Raw genomic sequence first — 25,396 nt, forward strand, 5'->3', positions numbered from 1 at the left:
CTGAAGTCGGTCACATCCCCCATTTTCTTTACTTCCTCTTTCTGGAACACATATTCCCTTTAATAAGATTTGTTAGAACTTGTGCTCTATTTTACATTCCCAGCTATCATATTTTCATCTCTATTTCTCGATACATCTTGTTTGTTTTTTTTCTCGAGTTCCTAATCCAACTGTTATGTTCTGAATAATTCTAGATTTCTAATTTTATTGATATTTTAAATTCAAATTTTCATCAGTAGTATTTAATTTAACATTAAAAAATCTTTTTTTTTTGAGAAGGGAGAGTGAGAGAAACATCAATGTGAGAATGTAACAACCATTGGCTACCTCCTGCACACCCCCTACCAGGAATCAAGTCGGCAACCTTTTCAACGGGCAACCTTTCAGTGCTCAGGATGACTCACCCAGCTGAGCCACACTGGCTAGGGCCCATTTAGTTCTTTCAAAAATCCACCTAGTCCTGGCCAGTAGCTCAGTGGTTAGAGCATCAGCCCAAGCACCTAAGGGTTGCAGGTTCAATTACTGGCCAAGGGCATGTACGTGGGTTGCAGGTTTAATCCTGGGCCCTCGTCGGGGTGCATTCAGGAGGCAACCAATCAATGTGTCTCTCTCACATTGATGTTTCTCTCTCTGCCCCTTCTCTAATAATCAATGGAAAAAATATCCTTGCATGAGGATTAACAACAAAAAATCTGCCTAGTATTTTAAGGTAGTCTCATTGTTTATTTTTTCTTCCTGTGGCTTTGTTCTGAATCATTTCTCAAATATGTGTTTTATAGTATATATCTGATCCATTTTTAAATTCTACAGGATTTTGATTGTTTGCTATTAATGACTTAAATTGTATGAAATGCTCTTTCTGTGTATATTGTTTTTAATCTTAATTCAAACAGGGAGGCTGTCACCTTACTTTTCAGGGGTTACATGAAGGTAACTTTGAACTGGAATAATTTTTTGCAACTCATTCAATTAATGGATAAAGGCATCCAAAGCTGATGGCTGCTAATATCCAAGAGATGAGACATTATGTCCCTCCTATGGAAGAACATGCCACCTCCTCTAAAGTAGTCTTAAAAAAGGTCTAGATTCAATTTATCAAGTTAGAAGAAATACAGAGGACAGAGGATTGTTAAATTACACTATGGGGATGCAGTTACAAGAATCCAGTTTGTCCTTGAGAGTTAAATATAACTCTCAAGGACAAACTGGATTTAACTCTCAAGGACAAACTGGATTTCTTTCACCAAATAAACTGTTAGAAGAAGAGACAGAACGTGAAAGGTAAAAGGTAAGGAGGAGGAGGAGAAAGGGAAAGTCAGTAAGAGGGTGAGGGAACAGAGATGAAAAGAAAATACATATCAACCACTTGCAATGTATGACCTGTAAGTGAATCCTGTTTCAAATAAACAATGTGTAAAAAATGTCATTTATGAAACATCTTAACTTCTGAATATCTACTACATATTTGGTGACATTAAGGAATTTTTATTCATTTTTTTAATAATGGTTTTGTGATTATCTTAAAAATATCGTTTAGAATTAACACTGAAATACTCATGGATTGAATTATGTGATATGAGAAATGCTTCAAAATAACATGGGAGGAGGCTAGGGGGTGGGAGTTTAGAGGACACATTGGCTGAGATAATTCTTGAAGCTGGGTAATTTGTATATATTTAGAAATGGCTTTCCTATTACTACTTTAGCCTTGTAATCTTGATTCTTATTGGGGGGGAGGGGACATTTGTAAACTAGAGTGAGGTCAAAAGGGGCAGTTTATGAATGCGTCATCACATTCCAATGTGTGGACTTTTTAAGCCTGAATCATCTATAAAACTGAGGGCATAGTTTGAAAACACTGACAATTTCCTTTTAATCTTCCCTAACTGAAATCATCAAATGCTTTTGTTTTTTTTATTTTATAAAAATGTGCTCTCCAACAAATACCTATGAAATCAGGCACATTTTTCAGTTGCCTAGTATAAACAACTCCAGGAAATACTGAGGCTAATTTGCAAAACATTCTTAGGTCTCAAATGTAACCTTGCAATACCAGCCTTCTCCACTCTTTTGGTTAACACCATGCATAAACTATTCTGATGGTCCATCCTCAAAATCAGGAAAAGAATAAGTAGCTCATAATACCAATACAGATTTGTAAGTAAATGTAAATATACGGATCAGTAACTGGTCACTCTTCCAAGGACTTAAGTCACTAAGCTAGAACTTTTCTATTATGCCCACAATCCACTAGGGCAGTGGTCAGCAAACTCATTAGTCAACAGAGCCAAATATCAACAGTACAACGACTGAAATTTCTTTTGAGAGCCAAATTTTTTAAACTTAAACTATATAGGTAGGTACATTGTTATTAACTTAATTAGGGTACTCCTAAGCTGGCCTTTGCTAAAAACTCAAGGGGCCAAAGAGCCACATGTGGCTCGCGAGCTGCAGTTTGCCGACCATTGCACTAGGGAAACTTCCAAATGCTCAAACTGATCACAATGTTAATTTTGTAAAAAAAAAAAAAAAAAGTGAGGAGCATACCAAGAATAAATGGTCAAAGTTCTCAAAAATGAGGTCTAAGGAAAACTAGATTGGCCCTGTATAAGCAATGAATGATGGGTAACAGAAAACAAGTACAGTCCATTTGTGAAGTCTGGAAATGAGGTTGCTAGAAAAGGCTACTGGATTAACCCTTTGCACTCGCTTGCTTTTTTCTCGATTCCTTTATTCTAATGCTAACCGTGTTGAGCGACATCCGAGTGCAAAAGGTTAAGAAAAGTTTCTAAAAGTGGGGGAGAACAGTACTTTCTGGAGGCAGCAAGAAAAATGCCCACAGGTTTTTACCTTCACACCTTTAGACATCTAAGAATGAAGGAAAGTAAGGGGTGGTATATTTTACAGGGGAGTGAAAACAATTACTGGCTGGAGCCAGAGAATCCTGGGTTCAGATCCACTAGGTCCTTTGTGGGTCTCTAATGTGCAAGTAGAGTTAAAACCACTGCATTAGAGAATCCGAGACATAATCACATGTAACCCAGACAGCTCAATATTAATGCTGGAGGGTAACTGGTTTATTTCACTGTTTACAGTCAGTAGCTTATAATCTTGAAGGCAGTCTCACAGACACAAACACACTGACTGTACATACTCTCTGAATGGACAAAAGCTACATCATTCAAGGACCCTGTATAATAGACCACAGTGAAAATTAATGATCCTGAGGAAGAAAGATCTGCCTGTGATAGAAAAGAAAACCCATTCCTTTAAAGTTAATAATAAAATGTTAATTTAAAAAATACCTGGCACACTATAATGTGTGTATGTAGTCTCTTCGATAGTTAAGATATCTCAGTGTTAACTGCCCAGCTCTTTTCAAGATGTTTGCAAACCCAAGTATCTTGATGACTGTTCAAGTCATTAATCATCTTTTTTTTTTTTTTTTACAAAATAAAGATGGAACTCAAAAAGAACTCATTACCATCTTAATTTTTGCTTCATTAGCAGAAACAATGTGTTTAACAGCTGGATTTTTCTCAGTAACTTTTTATTTTTAAAACAACTATACTCTTTGATTATATTCATGTAGAAAAAAATGTGAAGACAGAAAATAAAGGAAATTAAAGTGGCCCAATATACGCCCAAAGTATAATAAAAGATTATATGTCTTCCTAGTCTTTTTTGCACATTTATGTAGAATTCTAAAACAAAATCAGTACTGTAAAATGCTCACATGTCCTTTTCCCCCCATTTTATATTATACAGCAACCAATTCTTTAGGACATTAAATATTATATAAAAACATGGTCTTCAGTTGGCTCCTTCATAATCTAATTAGAGCTAAACCATAATTTATCTTTAATTTTTGGATATTCAGATGGTTTTGAATCTTTGCTATTAAAACTGACACTATATAAAACATCCTTCTTTACACATAATTCTTTGCAGTTATCATTCACTACCATATTTCTAATTTTTTAAAGATAAATTTTTAAAGATAAAAGGAGCAGAGTAACCAGCAAAAAGGGTGTTAAGTATTTTTAAGCCTTTTGGTACATTTACCAAACCGCTCTCCAGAAAGACTGTACACATTCACAGTGCCACCAACAAACAGTCCGAGTCCCATTCTGTCTTCATATTCGTTGGCAACATAAGAAACTGCACCTCCCACTCATTACTGTTATGAATTTAATGGGGGAAGGGCGAATGGTATCTTCTTGTCTTTTTTCCTAAAGGGTAGGAATTTCCCACATGTTTCCTGGCCATTTGCTTCCCTGTTTTTTGGAGCAGTCCATGTCTTTCGGAAGGCATCGCTCACACTGGCATGGTCTTAGCACATGTTCTTCCTCAGCGGGCAAGGGCACGAAAGCTTTTCCACATTTCAAATTGAGCAGGAATTCCCCCAAGTGACTAGAATTAGAAAGCCTTATCTTCTGGGAAGCCATGCTGTATTTTAATGTCTTGGTAATAAAACAGAGAACTGGGCCATATTCTGAAAGGAAAAAAGTAGGCACAGATTATAATTAACCAAGCACTTACTGGTTTTTATGCATGATTTTACTGGAATGCTGTAAAAAACGGTATTTTGATTTTAGAGAGCAAACTCATGAGACATACACTTTTAATAAACTCTCCAGGAAATTTGCATGTTCACCCAAGGAGCTCCTAACCAATTCCTTACGCTCCCTTCCTGTGAGGTTCATGATGCTTTACCTCAGAGGACTGCTCGGATTCTCACTATCTCCACCCCTTACGTATGCACTAGGACACATTTACACATCAGCCCCAGCCTGGATTTTTGTTTATGCAACCTCCATTTTGCATCTTATCCCACTGAAAAAAATCATTCAAATTTTAATATTTTACTATCTCCAAAGAGAGTAGGCTCTTCTTCATGAGAGCAAGTCTAATTGTATCTTTGCAAACCACGATTTGACATACAGCGGGCGCTCAGTATTTCTGAAACGAATTAGTGAATGATACACATTTCAGTGCTAAGAGAGCTGAGAAGAAGGAATTATTGTACGGTGATCCTTAGAGCTATAGAATGAAGGCCACGATTCTTCACTTTATAACTCTTTAGGTTACATATCCCTTTGAGAATCTGATGAAAGCTACACACAGCCTCTTTAACCCTTTGCACTCGCTTGCTTTTTTCTCGATTCCTTTATTCTACTCGGGATTTAATTTTTTAAATACCCCCGATTTTACAAAGCGCGGCAGTAGAATAAAAAACTGGAGTTTCTTTTCATACAAACTTATTTATTTGGATTTTTTTCATATTTCAAATTATTGATACACTCAAAGAGTAATTTTAATCTCTAACCGTGTCGAAGGGGGTGTGTAAGAGGCAGCTGATCAATGATTCTCTCTCATCATTGTTATTTCTCTCTTTCTCCCTCTCCCTTCCTCTCTTGAAATCACTAAAAATAAATAAAAAAATAAAAAGTTACCAACCTGCAACCCACCCGATGTTTATCACTAATGACTCTTAGATACAACACGAAGAGTAAGCAGATACTCCCCGGCACCATCTTGTTACTGCTCTGTCACTTTTAGCTTTAAAGGCTGCAACCACTCTGCATGGATCTGCCAAAGAAAAAACAGCTTCCTTGGCTACGTAGGCCACGTGCAGAGCAAGTGCCATCCGTCTTCTGAAGTGGGACTTAAGAGATACGCTGCAGGGCAGAACCGTGTCCAGAATCTGGCACAGTAGATGATAAAACTCTCCCCACCTCAACTTCCAATGGTCTCGCATTACCAGCCAGCTCTAACTACCCAGTATCACAAATGGTTACTATGGAAGGAAACGGAATGAAAACTTGCAGAAAACGTCTAGGCTAATATAAAACACAGGAGGGGATGCCCCAAGGGTGAGATGCACGTAAGAGGAAAGGCAGCTGAGGATGTGAAAGTGTCTGCTTGCAGATGGCTCGGGATACTTACCTTCAGGTTATGGAGGGTTTCTGACCATTCCATGGAACCTATCTGTGGTATGGTCGTGAGAAGCAAACTTTTGGCTTTATTGGCATTTTCTTTCAGGGTCTTTAAAACCCGGTCCACCGAAACCTAGAGAAACAACAGCACAGGATGTTTCCAGCAATTAAAAAAAAAATCACACTGCCTTCTGTGGAACATTTCCCTAAGTTCCTTCCTGATCTGTGAAGTCAGTTGATTCTAGTTTCAACCCCGAGGCGCCCCACCACCCCCAAGCCCAAGTTTTGCATTTATCGAGATGGTCTTGGTCCCACGGGGGAGGTCTTGGAGAAAACAAACACCTCCGAAAAGTGCCGTGTGCAACGTGAGTGCTAAGAAACTCTCTCCAGAGGTGCAATGTGTTAGCAGCTCTGGAAAGCTGTGGCTTTCTCCCCAGGTCCACAGAACGGGTCCCAGTCACAAAACTGCTGCTACACTGGATAACCAACGAGTCCGAAAAGAAACATTTCTCTTGAGAGAAGTCTTCCAGCTAATAAAGAAAAATGATGAAATCAGAGTGTCATTATTTTAATAGCTCCCAATGAATTAATGGATGGGCTGCTAACCTCTCTCTCTCTCTCTCTCTCTCTCTCTCTCTCTCTCACACACACACACACACACACACACAAAACCCAAACCACAAAAAAAACCCAAACCAAATAAACAACCCACTCTTCTGATGGAAAACTAAACGCTACGTAGGATACCTGAATCTGAGTAAGTCTAGATCCAGCTACCGATTTACATAAAATACAGAGGACAGAGAATCTGGTTAAACTACCCTGAGGAGATGATTTCAACAATTCAGACTGTGGGAAAGTACAGATCAAAAATCACTTGGTTTCTTTTTAGAAAACTTGGAAGAGAGCATCTGAAATAGATGAGATAGCTGGAAACACGAACTCTGCCTGGGAACGGTAAGGCATTCTGGTTGGAATGTGACAAGGACAAGGTGGCTACGTTAGGTATCCCCTCACATGCTGATGGACAGAGCTATGGATCAGGGTAAGATGAAATACGAGTGGCTAGAAGTTGGTATGATAATGGTTGACATCGGATTCACAGAAACCCATAGGATTGTCTGCTTTTGTCTGTCACTAAAATTGCTTCATAAGGAAAGGGCGGAAAAAGCTGTGACTATACACTGGCTGGTTAGAGGAACAGTACTTGTCACACTTCACTCCACTTAGAAGAAACCCAAGATTCAGGGCACAGCGATTCCAGCTTTCAGTTGGTTTCCCGGAGTATGAAGTCCAGACCCCTCCCACAAACACCAGGATGTGGTTAGACAGGACGATCAGTCCCACAGCAGAGGGAGTCCCATTACTGTGGGAACCCAGAGCGGTGACCGGCTGGGTGCCCGTCAGGCCCGCGTACGGGCACAGTTATCGTGGATCCTTGAAATGCAGGGTCATAAAGCGTGCAAGAGCTTTACCTTACGTTTACTCGTGTCCTCACACTTCCTGTGACTGGTATTTCTATGTAGACTGACTTCTGTTCTCTTTGTTCCTGCTGGTGGGCTCCACCCAAAATGCCTCCCTATTAACCTCCTCATGTTCAACTCTAACCCTCTGTTGGAGGACCAGCTCAATTCTCAAGTTTCCTTCACAAATTTGTTGTAGTCTTTCTACCCCCACCCCCATCACTGCTACTACCTGGTGACCAACCTCCTGGGAGCCAGCATTAAACTAGTTGCTCTACACATTCCATTTGGCTTAATTCTCCCAGTCGTCTAGCCAGATCAGAAGTGTAACTGAACAACTCACGCCCCGCACCCCGAAGCCCTGGCTCCATCCCACAGAAGAGTAACTTGTTAAGTAACAGGCCAGGTATCACAAGTAATTAGAGGAACAGAAACCTGAAGGTGACTTGGCAACCTAAAACCGTTTGATCATGCCAGGCTGGTACACTTGGTTTGAAGCACAGCACACACGGCTGGCTGGCCGAGATGATGCTGTGTCACGTCTTCGTGTGGCACTTAACATTATTTGCCTTCGTGACTTAGCACTCACAGAAACCTAGTTTCATTACTTTTAACTGAAGTAGTTCCAACTGACTGCTTTCCAAACCTCACGGGGTTGACTGAAGGAAAGCACCGTTAGCGCCGCAGACAGATACGTTCCTAGATCAAGCAGAAAGCCACCGGCAGGCCATAATGCGTCCTCAGCAGTGGCAGACACTGAAGTCTTCTATTCAATGGGAGCAGCTTCCTAACACCGCGAGGCCGAGCAGTTCCCTTCGAAGAGCAAAGCTGCCAAGTCAGGGATTGTGCCGCAGCAGGATGTACAAATCTCTTACATTAAAGAGCATCCTCGTAGTTAATTACACTGAAGGGTCAGGGTAAGGCATCACGCAAAGCACAGAACCTGTGTTCATCTGTGGCCGAAAACCCATGTAAATGAACAGACAGCAAGAATATCCCTGTTTTACATGAAACGGGGTGGTGAAACAAGCAGCTCTGAGGTGGGGGGAAGGCCCCCCTGCAGAAGACGTCACCTGTCCTAAATGTGCTCAGAGCAGCCACCCCTACACTTTTTTCTTACTTCATAATTCCTTGACTGGCTTGGTCAGTGTGGCTCACAGGGTTAGCATCAACCCATGAACCAGGAGGACATGGTTCAATTCCCGGTCAGGGCACGTGCCAGGGTTGCAGGCCTGATCCCCAGTGGGGTGCGTGCAAGGAGGCAGCTGATCGATGATTCTCTCTCATCATTGATGCTTCTGTCTCTCCCTCTCCCTTCATCTTTGAAATCAATAAACACACATGACTGTAGTTCTGTCCCTTTCTCTATTTTATTTTTATTTTTAAAAATATATATTTTATTGATTTTTTACAGAGGGGAAGGAAGAGAGATAGAGAGTCAGAAACATCGATCAGCTGCCTCCTGGGGATGTGCCCTCAACCAAGGTACATGCCCTTGACCGGAATCGAACCTGGGACCCTTCAGTCCGCAGGCTGACGCTCTCTATCCACCGAGCCAAACTGGTTTCGGCCCTTTCTCTATTTTAAATTAAACAAATGATCCAGTTTCTTCAAGAGAAATGCAAGGGATGAAAAGAGAGAGGAAAATAGTAGGTTAAAAGAGACCCTGAATAGTTGAAAATTATGAGACAAGAGGGAAAAAGTGAACAATCTAAATATTTGAGTATATTAAGAAATTAATATCAATATTTTTTGTACAATAATGGTCCTGTTGTCTTTTTACTATTTTATTTTTTATAAAAGAGGCCTCAGCCAGGCTGGTATGGCTTAGTGGTTGAGTGTTGACCCATGAACCAAGAGGTCACTGGTTTAATTCCTGGACAGGGCACATGCCTAGGTTGTGGGTTTGATCCCTGAGGTGGGGGGACATGCAAGAGGCAACCAATCAATGTTTCTCTCTCTCTATCCCTCCCCCTTCCTCTCTCTAAAATCAATATATACACATAAATATCACTCCACCATGTACTACACACACACACACACACACACACACACACACCAGGGGTGGGGGTGGGGTGTGTCCCTCAGCCCAGCCTGCACCCTCTCCAATCTGGGACCTCTCGAGGATCGGGCCTCAACGGGCAGTCGGAAATCCCTCTCACAATCCAGGACTGCTGGCTCCCGACCACTTGCCTGCCTACCTGCCTGATTGCCCCTAACCACTTCTGCTGGCCAGCCTGATCACCCCCTAACCACTTCCCTGCCAGCCTGATTGAGGCCTAACTGCTCCCCTGCCGGCCTGATTGCCCCAACTGTCCTCCTCTGCTGGCCTGGTCACCCCCAACTGCCCTCCCCTGCAGGCCTGGGTCCCCCTCAACTGCCCTCCCCATGCAGGCCTGGTCATCCACAACTGCCCTCCTCTGCCAGCCTGGTCACCCCTAACTGCTCTCCCCTGCTGGCCATCTTTTGTCCACATGGTTCAGCCATCTTGTGTTGGAGTGATGGTCAATTTGCCTATTACCTCTTTATTATATAGGATATATTTTAAAAGGCCGTTATAAAAACTATTTACTTATGAAGGCAGGGAAGAGAGAAGTGGGTAGGGGCATATGTATGACACAAAGTGGGCCATGGCCGATAGCTGGAAGGCTGGGTGACGGCTCACTGGGGTTTATTAAACTAGACTCTCTACTTTCGAAGATGTTCAAAGTTTTCCACAATGAAAGTATTTGTCCTGGAAGCCTGACCTCAACAGTCCGGCTGGACCATGCCATTTTTATTACCTAAAACCCCTCACTGACTTCCCATCTGAAACACAGTCTCCACGGCCCTGCTTCCGTCTTGCTCCCTCCCCTCCTCTCCACCGAAGCATGCCCACCTTTCCCATTACATAAGGAAGCTTCCCCGACTGCAACTATTTGGCTGAGTCAACCAGATTCACACGTCTGTATCTCACCTGAGCTTTCTCACATCCGTTTGCTTAATCTCTAACCACCGCCTCCCCGCTCCGTGAAAAACCCAATGCTGGCTCCTTACCAACCATTTTTGTTTGCTGCCCTAGTCCCACACCAAGCACGGTATCCAGTCTGGGTCAGGTAAACAGACAGCTATGAATAGAGCCCACTTACCAGAAAGATATTAAGCAACAGTAAGTTTTTTCCCTTTGAAAAAAAAGAGAGCACAAACAGCACAGCACAAGGAAATTACAACCAAGACCTTTATCCTTAAAACAAGGCCCAAATCTCAGGATGATTCCCACCATGTACTGTTCACTGCTAATCCTTGGGTAAAAGTGTGTTTTTTCTTTGCTATGAAGATTTTGGTCCTTACTTTCCAAAGAAAACTATAGAAAATATCCGGCAATACTTAACCGGCAATGTATTAAAAGTTGACTTTAAAACCTGGCAGAAAGGTACTTTCTGGAATGAATGCAATAGAAACACACAGTTGAGATCCTTTCTTACTGGGGCTCATGGCACCTGGCAAGTCAGGCCATACGTGCTCTGGAGAGAATTCCACTTACCACTTCCTCGTGCTCCTTCCAGCAATCATAATCTGTTGCCATGGCGATACTTGCATAGCAAAGTCCAGCCTCCTTAGCAAGAACCACCTCTGGAACTGTGGTCATGTTGATAACATCCGCCCCCCAGGTGCGAAACATGATGCTTTCTGCCCGTGAACTGAAACGCGGTCCCTCGATCGTGAGCACGGTCCCTTTTGAGTGGTACCGGAGTCCTAGCTTCTTAGCGGTCTCTATCAGGACCTAGAAGAGAAGGAACCACAAACGCAAAACATGCAAACCCAAGTCCAGCTTACTATTTTATTCTCCCCTGAAATGTAAAACGCTGATTCATTAAAGATCTTTATTATATAAAAGCCTAGTAGCTGCAGACCCTCAGAGAGAACAGTTTCCCAGACCCTCAACCACGCACACATCCTGTGTCCCCGGCCCCTGCACATACAGCTCACAGCTACGAGAGAGAACAGTGAGCTTTTCCTAAGCACCAGGAATGTGTGCCCATGTTTTAATCGCACGTACTTCTTCACAGCTCGAAGAGGCTAAGCTGGGCTGTGAGCAAGGACTTGAGACTGAGCTTTTATAACCTCCAGGCTCAGCACAGGCGGCTCCTCATCACATCTCCTCAGAGAGATGTGCGGACAACCGTTTCCAAGCTCCTGAGAAATTCATTCTCTCTGCTCTTTTGTGAAAAGTCTGAAGACTTCTGTAAAAGCTTTTTTTGGGGGGTTAGAAAGTAATGACCCCATAATCTCTTCTGCCTGTTGCCTCTCCTGGGACACACAGTAAAAACAGAATGGGCCCATGCTGGTTATTTGCTGTCCAGATAGACTTATCTTAGCCTGTGCTTCAACATTCCTTTTTAATAATAATAATAAAAAAAAAATTAGTCTTTTAAACTTAACTGTTAATTAAGGGCTGCTGAAAATTCACTTAACCTTTGCCGTAGTTTTCTCAGCTGTAGAATGGGATAATAATACTGTATATAACTCAAGAGATAGTGTGAGGATTAAATTAAGGCTATAATACAGCACAGAACTGTGTCAGAGACATTGTAAACATATAAATGCTAACTGGTCTTCTTTCTATCAGAAGCACAGCAGGTCCTTGAACAACGTTGTTTCATTGTAACATTGAAGAGGAAAAATGATCGATTCCCAACGGGCCACTGTCTGTGTGGAGTTTGTTTGCTCTCTCCCTCTCTGCGTGAGTTTTCTCTAGGGACTCAGGTTTCCTCCTACAGCCCAAGGATGTGAGGTAAGGTTTTATCTACATCGTCCCAGTGTGAGTGTGAGTGCCTGTGAGTGCACCCTGCAGTAAAAGGGCATCCAGTCCAGGGTGGGCCCCGCCTGGTGCCCTGAGCTGCCCAGATAAGCTCCAGCCACCTATGATCCTGATCGAGAATAAATTTGTTGGAAAATAACTATCTTACTTGTTTTTATTCACCTTCCTTAAATGTATGTATAGCTCACATTTATTTCATTGTTTAATATTAGAAGGGTTTTAGGATCTTTATATTTAGACTAGAGGCCTGGTGCATGAAAATTCATGCACTGGAGTGGGAGTCCCTCAGCCCGGCCTGCCCCCTCTCACAGTCCGGAAGCTCTCAGGGGCGGGAGGCGACCCGGCGATCAGGGGAAGGCGATGCCCCCATCACACCTCTGCTGCTGCCACTGCTGGCAGCACAAGCCTTGGCCGGCCCTGGTTACCTGAGCCTCGGGCAGCTGGGGACTGAGGGACTCCGGAGGCAGGAGCGTGGAGCAGCCGCGCGCCTGCCACCCTGGTGGGGCTGAGAGGACTGAGCGCCACCATCTTGTGGCTGTGAGCGCCGCCACCATTGAGGGCATGGCAGTCAATCAGCATATTCCCTCCTTATTGGCTGTGGGCACCACCATCTTTGTGATGGCATGATGGTCAATTAGCATATTCCCTCTTTATTAGTAGGAAGTTTGGTGATGTTTCTGTCACTAGAAATATGCCACAAGGACTTAACTCTTGTCTATCTCAGCCTAAGGTAAAATTGGTTTTGTTATATATCATTTTGCATAAAGTCACAGCTTCCAAGAACCTATGGACAAGGTTAAGTGAGGATTTATTGTACTGGCAGCTTCTATAGGTTCACCAAATAATTGGCAAAGGTTCCTGAGATACCATCCTATATAATAAAAAGCTAATATGCAAACTGTCCCCTCGACCAGGAATTCCGCCCAGGGGCAGGGCCGGCCTGCCAACCGCCCACAGCCCCTAACCCTGGGCTGGTCCGGCCTGATCCCACCTGTGCACGAATTTGTGCACTGGGCCTCGTGTGTGTGTGTGTGTGTGTGTGTGTGTGTGTGTGTATCAGTGACTCAAGGTCAATAGAAGGCTCCAATCTAGGGAAAATCTTGCCTGCTCATGTCTGAACCACATAAGTAAATTAATCTATTTCCTTGAAAAACAACTCATGCTATGCTATAACAATGGGAGAAAAAATTTTAACAAGAGCCTTGGTAATTCCAAATTTAGAACCATGACAAGCTACAGACAATGAATAGTTGATGCTACCTCATGTTTAGTTATTCTATACGTGCTAAAAATAAGACTATGCGTAACCAAACCTTTTCCCCAAAGAGTAAAGGTTATAAATGCAAGGGCCTAAATCATGCCTCCCCTCCTTTTTTCAAATTTAATATATAACCAGCCCTGGCCAGGTGGCTCAGTTGGCTGGAGTGTCATCTCATACATGAATAAGGCTGTGGGTTCAATCCCCAGTCCAGGCACGTATGGGAGGGAACTAATCAATGTTTCTCTGTCACATTGATGTCTCTCTCTCTGTCTCTCCTTCCCCCTCTCCCTCTCTAATCAATAAAAACATATCCTTGGGTGAGGATTTAAAAAAGTTATATAACAAGCACTGTCCTGTCTTCATTAAATGTCTTTTAAAATCCCAAATAACTGAGCTGTCGGTCTCTGCCAACCTAGAGTGCTTCTAGAGATCAGTGAAGGAAGATCATAGCTACCAACGGCTGAGGCAACAGGTCCTCCCATCACCCTGGGAGGTGGGGGCCATGATGGGAGGAGGAGGAAGCAGCGGCTCCTGGATGTGGACTGGGGCCTCTCTGCTTGAACCACCACTTTGCACCAACACCTTTAAGGTGTCAGAAACACAAAAGACAAGCTGAGAGATTTCTGGGTCTGAGGCTAAGCTGCTCTCATTTCCATGTTTCGAGTTATCATAACGGAACTTCTGAATCAATCATCTTTGACTGTAAATATTAGCAATATCAGATCACCAGCCAAAATACATTTCATGAGTCAATACTCTCAGAGTGTATATCAGATCACCTCCTAAAATGATTAGAAGTGACACCAATTTTGGAATAGGTAAAATTTGCAGAGAACAAAATGATATTATTCTTCCACCCATGCCCCATGACACAGTTCACCTTTCCAAGGGAAACACTCTATTTGCACATAAATATTCTCATATTCATCTCTCTACATATTTATACACATTTTAACACAAATGGGAGGATTATGTCCAACAAGGGAGGCCACGTTCTATTACTGGCAAATTTCACCCGCCACCACATTTACATGTGCTCTGTACGCATCACTAGCACTTCCGCTGCCCACTTCTACCCCTAATACCGTATGTTACTATTTTCTGCCTGGGGAAAGATCTTCAATCTCCTACACTCTCTCCCTAGTCTACCATATTTCTTCCCAAACTGCCCCCATTTTGACATTGTCAAGAATTTTATACACATCTAGTTTCTGCTGGAGAGCAAATTTATTGTGTGGGCAGATCCATGTTTCAGAGGGAAGACTGGCAGCCTTCTGATATATTCTGCTGATAACTACCCAGAAACATATACATCTAAATACATCATACATACACACTGAACCTGCCACTTTTTTAAACAAGTAAAACATGTATTTTCACAGAACTCAGAGAGAATGCACACGGGTACACCTCAAATGGCTCCCCGCAACCCCTTACCGTGAATTTTAGATTCTGTTGTTTGTGGGTTTTTTTAGAGTGGGGTGAGGTTAAGATGCTGTTGCTGATGACTACACGGAAACTGGTTTTACAATATAAAAGCTATGACAATCTCTCCCTTCCTCTCTGCTATGACAACTCTGCTTTCCATATGCAGGTGTTAAAATTAGCTGAATGACTAACATGTGTAGGTATTTATACTCTGTATATCAATTTAAAAGTTGATCTCACTAGCTAGTACATCACTGGCAATGCTTCTAATCTGTTGTGTTGCACCTGACTTCCAAACTTGGATTATATGAAAAATACCATGCGTGGAGCAAGAGACGGACTTTTGAATTATGGTAGCCATTTTTGTTCTCTGAGGGCTAAGGCCTCATGCCGACTTCTGTGGGGCTGCCCGCTCTGTTCTGAGATTTTACTCTAATCTCAGAGAGAAGGCTGGAGAGTAAAGCCAAACTCAGCTCAAACGTAAATGATGACAACGTGAAAATGTATAGAACAGCAATAATAATAATTTAATTCATAAATGCAGTTACCAGTCATTGGACATTTTTATACTAATACTAGAGGCCCGTGCATGGGATTCGTGCACTGGGGGGGGGCATGTCCTGTGGGGACCGGTCAGCCGAGCAGTGCTTCCACTGTGGAGTGCATTGATCACCAGGGGGAAGCTCCTGCATTGAGCCTCTTCCCCCTGGTGGTCAGTGCGTGTCATAGTGACTGGTTGACTGGTCATTCTGCTGTTTGGTTGCTGGGCTTTTATTATATAGGATACATTTCTAGGTATTAACTCTTTTATCCCTCACACAGTCCTACAACGTATATGTAATCATTACCTTCATTTTACAAATGAGGAAACTGAAGCTCAGAGGTGTTCAGTAACTTTTCCAATGACACGCAGCTATTACGCTGAAGAGCAGAGACTGAATCCCAAGTAAACCGGTTCCAGACTATATACTCTTAACTAATATGCTAGTCTACACTAAATTATTTAAAAAGTATCCTGACAGCAAAATCAAAACTTATAAAAAAGGTAGATTGCTACTTTGAGTGATTCAGCTTACAAATGACTGACAGTAGTGAAAGCATTATTAGCAAAGGGAAACAACTTTCACAAAACCTCGCATAGGACGTAAACTTGAGAGGAAGAGGGACCATGTGCTTATTAGCCAACTAGAGACCCAGGTGAATTTTGTGCGGGGCGGGGAAGGGGTAAGGGGAGGGACGGGGTGTCCCCTCAGCCCGGCCTGCACCCTCTCCAAACTGGAACCCCTCGGCGGATGTCCGGATTGCCCCTCGCAACCTGGGACTGCTGGCTCCTAACCACTAGCCTGCCTGATCGCCCCTAACCCCTCTGCCTGCCTGCCTGATCACCCCTGACTGCTCCCCTGCCGGCCTCATCACCCTAACCGCCTCTGCCTTGGCCTTGCACCTGGGACCTGGGCTTCCCTCCCTCTGGCCAGCTGCAGGGGCAGGCAACTTTTCTCCCTCTCCCGGGCCACAGCTGTTGGCGCTGGCACCCGGGACCGCGGGGCGGGCGGCTTTTTCCCCTCTCCCGGGCCACAGCTGCTGGTGCTGGAGGGTGGGCGGCTTCACTTGGGCCCGGCTTTGTCAAGAAGGACGTCCGGATGGTTAACTCTAGATGCCAACCCAAGCCCTTACAATTTATTTTGGTGTACTTTCCAGACAGATTACAAACCTCTCTCGTTTTGGGGCAGAACGGCTCAGCCATTGGGATATGGCACACTCCTCTGGCACAGGAGTGATTCCCATCATAGAAGGTCTGAGGCCTCATGGCGGTCCTACAAAACAAAGTGAGAAGGTTTTGTTTCAAAGAAGGCCAACTTTCCTTGGCCAGGTGGCTCCGTTGGTTGAGTGTCCTCCCCTGCACCAAAAAGTTTTGGATTCCATTCCCCAGTCAGGGTGCATATGGGAGGCAAACAATCGATGTTTCTCTGTCACAGCGATGTGTTTCTTTTCTCTCTCTCCTTTCCTCTCTAAAATCAATAAAAACAGTGGATTCCAAAATCAGTGGCGACGTAAGTGGAAGCTACACTGACACACTCCCAGGACGAAACAGGAATTACAACAAAAATACAGAAAATCTGGAGAGAACCCTGATAATCAAGGACAGAAAGTGGAGACTGGCCCTCACTGGTTTGGCTCAGTAGATGGAGCACTGGCCTGCGGCTTGAAGGGTCCCAGGTTTGATTCCGGTCAAGGGCACATTCCTGGGTTGTGGGCTCAATCCCTAGTGTGGGGCATGAGGGAGGCAGCCAATCAATGATTCTATCTCATCTTTGATGTTTCTGACTCTCTCTCCCTCTCCCTTCCTCTCTGAAATCAATAAAAATCTATTTAAAAAAGAAAGAAAGCAGAGACCACAGAGAGACTGATAGGAAGTGCAGAGGCACAAAAGGAGGGCTGGCCGGGCTCCCATAGACAGCAGCTAAAGTTCTAGAGGGTTATCACAGCTGTGGGGGATTCCCGAGAACTCTGGGGCCTAAAGCCCAAGCTGGGCTCCCTTTCACAGAGCACTAGAACTGAGAAAGGTGCTCACATAACATTTGGCTATGAAAAGAAGCAGGACTGCTGTCTGCCAGCAAGAGATGACTGGAAATGCCAGCATACTCATAAAGGGTCAACGCACAAAATTTTGGGGGCACCCACTCACCTTGGCAGAGTGGACTGGAGTTATGTGAGCAGAAGCCAGGGTTGGGGGCTCTAGGGTTAGACCTCAGAAGATAGACACCCTGGTTTCCTGTGCTGAGTCATTCCCTCACGCTGCAGAGGACATCTTTCTCCAGTGTACCTTTGGGATCCAGGTGGTTTTTGCCTGGGAAAGGCAGTTGCCCCACCCTATCGGAAAACCCCTTACCCCTTCCTGTGGAGTTTCCAAGACCCATTAAGAGACTAAGAATAACAATCAACCTTCAGGCAGAAGTAACTGCCCCACCCTGTTGGAAAACCTCTCACCCCACAGTATGGTCTATAGCCAGAGGCTAACCAAGACTGAATACAATCAGAATGCAGGCAGACGTGGGAGTCTGGAGGCTTTGAGTCTTTGCCTAATCTAATTTGGGGCCCAGGGCTAGGAAAAGCAGACCTTGGTGCACATCTTGGTCCTTTCCAAAGGCCCCCAGCCCCAGCATAGGGAGCCACAAGTTGTGGATTGCTGATAGCTGCAAACAGGGTTCTCAGGGGCAGTTAGAAACAGTGTCTGACACTGTCTTGCATTACAGATTCGGAGGCATAGCAGATCTATCTAATACACAGACACAAACCCAAATAGGCAGCCAAAATGGGGAGACAAAAAAACACACACACACACACACACACACACACACACACACACACACACACACACAAACAAGCCCCAAATGAAAAAACAAGAGAATTCTCCAGAAGAAAAGCTAAATGAAATAGAAATAAGACATTTATCAGACATAAGTTCAGAATAATGATGGCAAAGATGCTCAACAGCATGAGAAAAAATATAGTAACTATGAAGAATAACATAACACTAATAAAGAACACAGTGGGAGGAACACGCAGCAGATTACGGGAACTGAGGATCAGATCAGTGAATTAGAAGACAGGAAGACAGGATAGAAAAAAATCACTCAATCAAAGAACCAAAAAAACAAAACAAAACAAACAAAACAAAACAAAACAAAACAAAAAAACAGGACAGCTGGGAGTAGAGGGATCATACCTCAACATCTTACCTTATAATAGACAAGTATGCAAATTGACCGCACCTTCGCTACGCCCAAGCCACGCCCACCAACCACGCCCACCAGGAAACCATTGCAGGGACGCTGGGTGTGGCGGAGCCCAAGGCCGGGAAAGCCGCCTGAGGCTTTCCCGGCCTTGGGCGCCAGCGGGGTGCCTGCGCCAATCGCAGGAGACCACTGGGGGTCGGCTCCAGCGATTGGTAGCAGGGACGTTGGGTGCGGCCGAGCCCAAGGCCACTGCCCAGGGCCAAGCCCCGACCCTGAAAGAAGGCAGAAGGTGGTGGCCACAGCCAAGGCCTGGGTCCCTGGTGCCGGCAGAAAACTGGTGCAGGCAGCCAGGTGAATGAAGGTCTATTGCACGAATCTTTGTGCAAACGGGCTACTAGTAATAAATAAAGGCCATATATGACAAACCTACAGCCAACATCATACTCAATGGGCAAAAATTAAAACCATTTCCACTAAGAACAGGAACAAGATAGGGGTATCCCCCTTTCACCACTCTTATTCAACATAACACAAGAAGTGCTAGAGAAAGTGATCAGACAAGAAGAAAACATAAATGGCATCCAAATTAGACAGAAGAAATTAAAACCCTCATTATTTGTAGATGACATGATATTATACATAGAAAATCCTAAAAGCTCCACTAAAAAAATACTAGATTTAATCAATGATTTTGGCAATGTAGCAGGATACAAAGTTAACACTCAGAAATCAATGGCATTTTTATACATCAATAATGAATTCTCAGGAAGAGAAAGAAAACAAACTATCCTATTTACTATAGAAACCAAAAAGACTTGTACTCCAAAAACTACAGGACATTGAAAAAAAGAGATAGAGGAAGATATAAAGAAATGGAAGATTATACCATGTTTATGGATTGATAGAATTAACATCATTAAAATGTCCATACTTCCCAAAGCAATCTATAGATTCAATGCAATCCCTATTAAATTACCAATGGCATATTTCACAGATCTAAAATAAATACTCCAAAAACTTTTATGGAACCAAAAAATCCCAAAATGGCCATAGCAATCTTAAGAAAGAACAAAGTTGGAGGGATCACAATACCAGATATCAAGTTATATTACTAAGCCACTGTAATCAAAACGGCCTGCTACTGGTACAAGAACAGGCATATGGATCAATGGAACATTACAGAGACCCCAGAAATCGACCCAAGCCATTACACTCAATTAATATTTGACAAAGGAATCAAGAGCATACAATGGAGTCAAGACAGTCTCTTCAGTAAATGGCATTGGGAAAATTGGACTAGACCACCAACTTATAACATACACTAGAATAAACTTAAAATGGATAACTTAAAAGTAAGACGTGAAACAATAAAAGCCCTAGGAGAAACCATAGGCAGCAAAATCTCAGACATCTCTCGTAGCAATGTGTTTATGGATACATCTCTTAGGGCAAAAGAAACTAAGGAGAAAATAAACAAATGGGACTACATCAAAATAAAAATTTTCTGCACAGCAAAAAGAAACTATCAACAAAACAAATAGGGAGCCCACTGTATGGGAGAACATATTTGCCAATGATACATCTGATAAAGGTTAATATCCAAAATATAAAAAGAACTCATACAACTTAACCAAAGGAAGACAAACAATCCTATTAAAAAATGGGCAAAGGACCTAAATAGACACTTCTCCAAAGTGGACATACAGATGGCCAAGAGACATAAGAAAAAATCCTCGAAGTCATTGATCATCAGAGAGATGCAAATTAAAATGACAAATTAAAACACCTGTCAGAATGGTTACCATCAACAAATGACAAGTACTGGCAAAGTTGTGGAGAAAAGGGAACCCTAGTACACTGCTGGTGGGAATGCAGATTGGTGCAGCTACTATAAAAAACAGTATGGAGTTTCCTAAAAAAATTAAATATGGAACTGCCATTTGACCCAGTGATCCCACTTCTAGGAATATATCCTATGAAACCCAAAACACCAATCAGGAAGAAAGTATGCACCCCATGTTCATAGCAGCGCATTTTATAATAGCTCAGATCTGGAAACAGGCCAAGTGCCTATCAGTAGATGAGTGGATAAAAAAGCTGTAGTACATTTACACCAAGAAGGGACCTGGAGAATATTATGCTAAGCAAAATAAGCCACTCAGAGAAAGATAAGTATCACATGATCTCACTCATATGTGAAATCGAATGAACAAAATAAACTGATTACCAAAATGAATCCAGAGACATAGAAGCATGGAACAGACTGCTGAATCTCAGAGGGAAGGCAGGGGTGTGTGGGTGTGCGGGAAGAGATGAACCAAAGAACTTATATGCATAACCCGGGGACACAAACAATAGGACAAAGGGCTGGGGTGGGGAGCATGGGTGGGCTATAAGGGGTTAATGGGAGAAAAAAGGGAACATACGTAAGACTTTCAACAATAAAGATTCTTTAAAAATAATAAAGGAAAATCAATAAAAACACATTAAAAATAATTTTAAAAGGCCATCTCTCCATTATCTGGGGCTGGTGAAATCAACTCTATATAGATCAACATCTTGGTCCTCACTCCAGAATCAATAGCTCTGGATAAGCTGAAGGCAAATGGCAAAAATGCAGCTTCAGGATGGTGTTTGGCTTCCCTGGCTGTGGGCTGGTGGCAGCGTACTTTCCAACAGATGCCTGTGATCTGGTGGCTCTGGGCTGGTGGCAGCGTACTTTCCAACAGAGGCCTGTGATCTGGTGGCTGTGACCAGATAAGCACACTGTTTTTGCAGATACAGCTCAATTCTGGGCTCAGGAGGGCAGATCAAACACTTTATTCCCAATCACTGTCCATGGAGAGGACCGAATACTGAGCCCCACTGATATCCATCACCTCGATTCAACAATTCCCAAAATTTGGTCCAATCTGCTTTATCTGTTAGCATTTCCCTGGTGGCAAATCCCAGACTTTCGTCATTCACCCCTACTTCAGATGGACCAAAATACGTGGACTATTTCCACTGCAATGTCATTACCACATTAATAAAAATAACATTAATTCTTCAGTATCAGCTAATACACAGACCATACGCAAATGTCCCTGTTGTCCTTAAAAATGTCCTTTTTGAAAAAAAAACCCAGTTGCTTTGTTAGTTTCGGGCTCATAAAAACCTTCATCTTGCATTTGATTGTCATTTACTGAACCCTGACACTAGTAGTCCAAAGCCACCTCGCTCAAAGAGGAGGCCTCAGTGCAGTGGAGGAATGAAGACCTGTCAGTGTTCTATTTTATTTTATTTTAAAAAACATATTTTTATTGATTTTGGAGGAGAGGGGAGAGGGAGAGACAGAACCATCAATGAGGAGAGAGAAGCACTGTCAGCGGTTTAAGGGAAAGGCTAACTTAACCCCAAAGCAATGCCAGATGGGTTGAACAAAAGGTCAAGTGATTGCTCCAGCCCGTTGGATCAGGGGTTTTTCTCTTTTTGTAAAACCGACCAATAAAAATGGTGCCACTTATTCCAGCTCTGACTTGGCTCCAGCCTTCAATGACTCAAGTTTTAGTAACATCGCTACTTACAACTGTGATTAAAACCTTCAGCTGCTATACGCCACTAGATACCCATGCGATAACACCCTCATCTCATCTACCTCTCTCCTCTTCTCTATCTCCATCCCTTCTTCACCTAACCACGCCTCTCTTTGTTCTGAACTTTTACCGTAAGATATAATGCGTATTATTCATGCTTCATGTTATGCTATAAATATGTGATACTTACTGACTACAGTTTTAATTCTCTCAAGTGGACCATTTTACATTTTTCTCTTTCAACAAAAGCTCCCCAACTACTAGCTATACAGCTTTTAGCAAATTGGAAAATGGAGAATCAAGAAGATATGGCAATCATAAAACACAGTGTTTAGCCACCCACTTATAAGGACTTTATGAGGACTAAGTCAACCATGAACTCCAGATATCCCACAGCAGCTCGGAAATGAGGTCTGGGCTAGGGACAGAATCAGAAACCAGTACCAAGGACAAGCTGTGGCTGAGGATGGGGGTATCCGAACACCCTACCTTGAAAGGGGCAAGTGAAACAGGTAACCCCAGGAAGAAACAGAGACTCTAAAACCAGTATTTATCCTGGTTTTGGGACTGACTATTATGTCGAGATCCAGGAAAGGAAGGTACAGATGAGAAACACCTCTTACATAGCCTGCCCACTTATTCTTTGTATGACTGACTTAGGTGACAACACATTCAGTGAAAGGCTTAAGTTAAATCACTCTGAACGGCAGTACTCCTGTACAGTATAAAATGATGAGACACGATCAATGATGAGTAACACTGAGAAATGGGGCTCAGTCACAGCTGCGGTGAGGGACACTACTCAAGGGAAATGCTAGAGTGCAAAGGAGTGAAATTTTAAGAGCTCCGACGCTCCCTCTGAGGGTTTTTAATGAGCGAAATGAGTTTTAAAAACTGAGCAAAATGCCCGAAGTGAACTTATCAGGTAGGTCCCACACAGTGGGGACAGTCACCTGATGGAGCCGGTACTAACAGGGGATCCGCCCACTGAATGCCCATTTCCAGCCCAAACAGCTCTTCCAGCCGAGAGGTTCGCGCTCATCCTGAGTGTTTCTCAGTGATATGGAGAATACATGAGAAATGCCATTTTATGCCTGATGTGATCTTGTTACTAAATCTGTGCGTGGTTTTAAAAACATTACTTGTGTTCTTTCTTCATAAGGCACGTAACAGCCACACCTGCACCGAACCCTCCAGCAGTTACATCCCAATAGACTCTGATGTAATAACATCTCTATTTTAGATGGCAGATGTTTGCATTTAGGGGTCAGTAATCATTGGTGCAAAGAGCTATTGCCACTATTGCCTTGAGAAGGACCAAGCACCTGGCACACAGTATTCACTCAAACCACATTAGAGATGGACGCAGGTGTAGCAGAAGCAAGCATTTGGAGTAGGTCAATGGGAGGTAGTTTCCAGAAGGAAGAAACTATGTCTGCAACAGTGCCCGGGAGGGCACTGTTCCCTGATAAGGGGACCCTTGGGGGAATCTGTTCTTCCTTCCATCAAGAGACAGAACTGCCCTAGCTGGTTTGGCTCAGTGGATAGAGCGTCGGCCTGCGGACTGAAAGGTCCCGGGTTCGATTCCGGTCAAGGGCATGTACCTTGGTTGCGGGCACATCCCCAGTAGGGGGTATGCAGGAGGCAGCTGGTCGATGTTTCTCTCTCATCGATGTTTCTAGCTCTCTATCCCTCTCCCTCTTCTGTAAAAAATTAATAAAATATATATTTAAAAAAAAAAAAAAAAGAGACAGAACTGAAATCTATTCCTGAGCCCATGGTTCAGTGCACCTCAGCCTCAGACAATGTCAAACTGGCTGGACCTGGCGGGAGACTGTGTTCCAGCTGCAGCTGAGAAGAATGAGAAGGATCACACTCCTCCCGGAAGTAACCCAGACCAAGGACAAGAGAGTTTAGGAGTGGTGGCTGCCCTACTGACTTGTGAAAGGGGCAAAGTGGCATGTGGTGGCAGGTGGAGCGCATCCCCCCATCCCCCAAAGATATCTACATCCTAATGCCCAGAACCTGTGAATATGTTATTTTACATAGCAAAGGGGAACGAAGGCTACAGATGGAATTAAGGTTGCTAACCAGCTGACAATAAAATGGAAAAACTATCCTGGATTAACTGAATGGGCTCAATGTCATCACTAGAGTCCATACCCGTGGCAGAAGGAGGCAGAAGAGTCAATGTCAGAGTGATGAGATGCAAGAAGGACTCAACCCACCATGGCATTGAAGATGGAAGGGGCCACAAGCCAAGGAATGCAGGTGGCAAAGAGCAAGGAAGCATTCTCCCTGAGCCTCCAGAAAGGAATGCATCTCTGCTGACATCCAGTCAGTGAGACCTATGTTAGACTCCTACAGAATAAGATAATCCGTTTGTATTCTCTAAGTCACTACGTTTGAGGTAATTTGTGACAGCAGCAATAGGAAACTAATACACATGCTTATCTGGCTTAAGATATAGTTAATTCAGTTGTGGGTTATAATAAAAACAGATGACGAAGGTCTGCCCCCAATTCTTGCTTTAATCGGTACCCTCCCCGCTGAGAGAGGTGACTCCTAATTTCACCTCCCTGTTAGCATGGGACATCCACTGGAAACCGGACTTGAATGACTTGACTGATATGAGTGGTTTTACTGTCCATTCCCCAGCTCTGTGCCTCTAAAATGAGCAATCAACACCACCCACCTTCTACGGTGCGTGTGGAGACTGAGAGCACATGAAGCAAGTGCTCAGCACTTGTAACTACTGTTACAGTCTGGGCCCTGTCAAGGGTACCCCACAAACTGCTCAAAGTTGTCACACATGAATGTGTGCTCAGAAAAGTTAGTGTACAAACGAAAAACTGCCCATGGAAGAGACAGAATGATGCTGTGTCCTGGTGAGTGAAATGAGTTCAAGACTCAGAAGGGAACAGGGGCACTTTCACACAGAGGGGAGAGAAAGCCCAGAGAAAGACAGACTGGCGGGGCTGTTTCTGGATCGCGGCTCTTAAATTGACTCTGTTGTCACAAGTAGGTCAATGTGCAGGAGCGAGCGTAAGTCAATGAATTTACCAGCAGAGCCGGGCCAACGGCCGGCTGCTCAGCAGACTGGTTTTGGGGAACTGATTCTAGCTAAGACACTTAAAGGATACTCAAACAGGGATGCCCATTGGCAGGCAAGTTCAGTTTTTAGAAACCAAG

At 43.5% G+C, this 25,396-nt stretch overlaps 1 protein-coding gene across 2 annotated transcripts in view; it reads right to left on the reverse strand.

Annotated features, from left to right (window-relative positions):
• Positions 1-2,779: 2,779 nt before the first annotated feature.
• Positions 2,780-25,396, reverse strand: part of MTAP (methylthioadenosine phosphorylase) — a 53,266-nt gene continuing 30,649 nt past the window's right edge. For both annotated transcript variants that reach the window (XM_054727408.1, XM_008154085.3), the window contains 4 exons: positions 16,604-16,706; positions 10,926-11,165; positions 5,950-6,072; positions 2,780-4,495 (listed from right to left, as the gene is read on the reverse strand). In XM_054727408.1, coding sequence (XP_054583383.1) covers positions 4,457-4,495; positions 5,950-6,072; positions 10,926-11,165; positions 16,604-16,706 — 505 coding nt within the window. In that variant the 3' untranslated portion in view covers positions 2,780-4,456. The remainder of the gene's footprint in view (positions 4,496-5,949; positions 6,073-10,925; positions 11,166-16,603; positions 16,707-25,396) is intronic.

Source organism: Eptesicus fuscus, chromosome 15 (assembly GCF_027574615.1).
Source record: "Eptesicus fuscus isolate TK198812 chromosome 15, DD_ASM_mEF_20220401, whole genome shotgun sequence".
Lineage (NCBI taxonomy): Eukaryota > Metazoa > Chordata > Mammalia > Chiroptera > Vespertilionidae > Eptesicus > Eptesicus fuscus.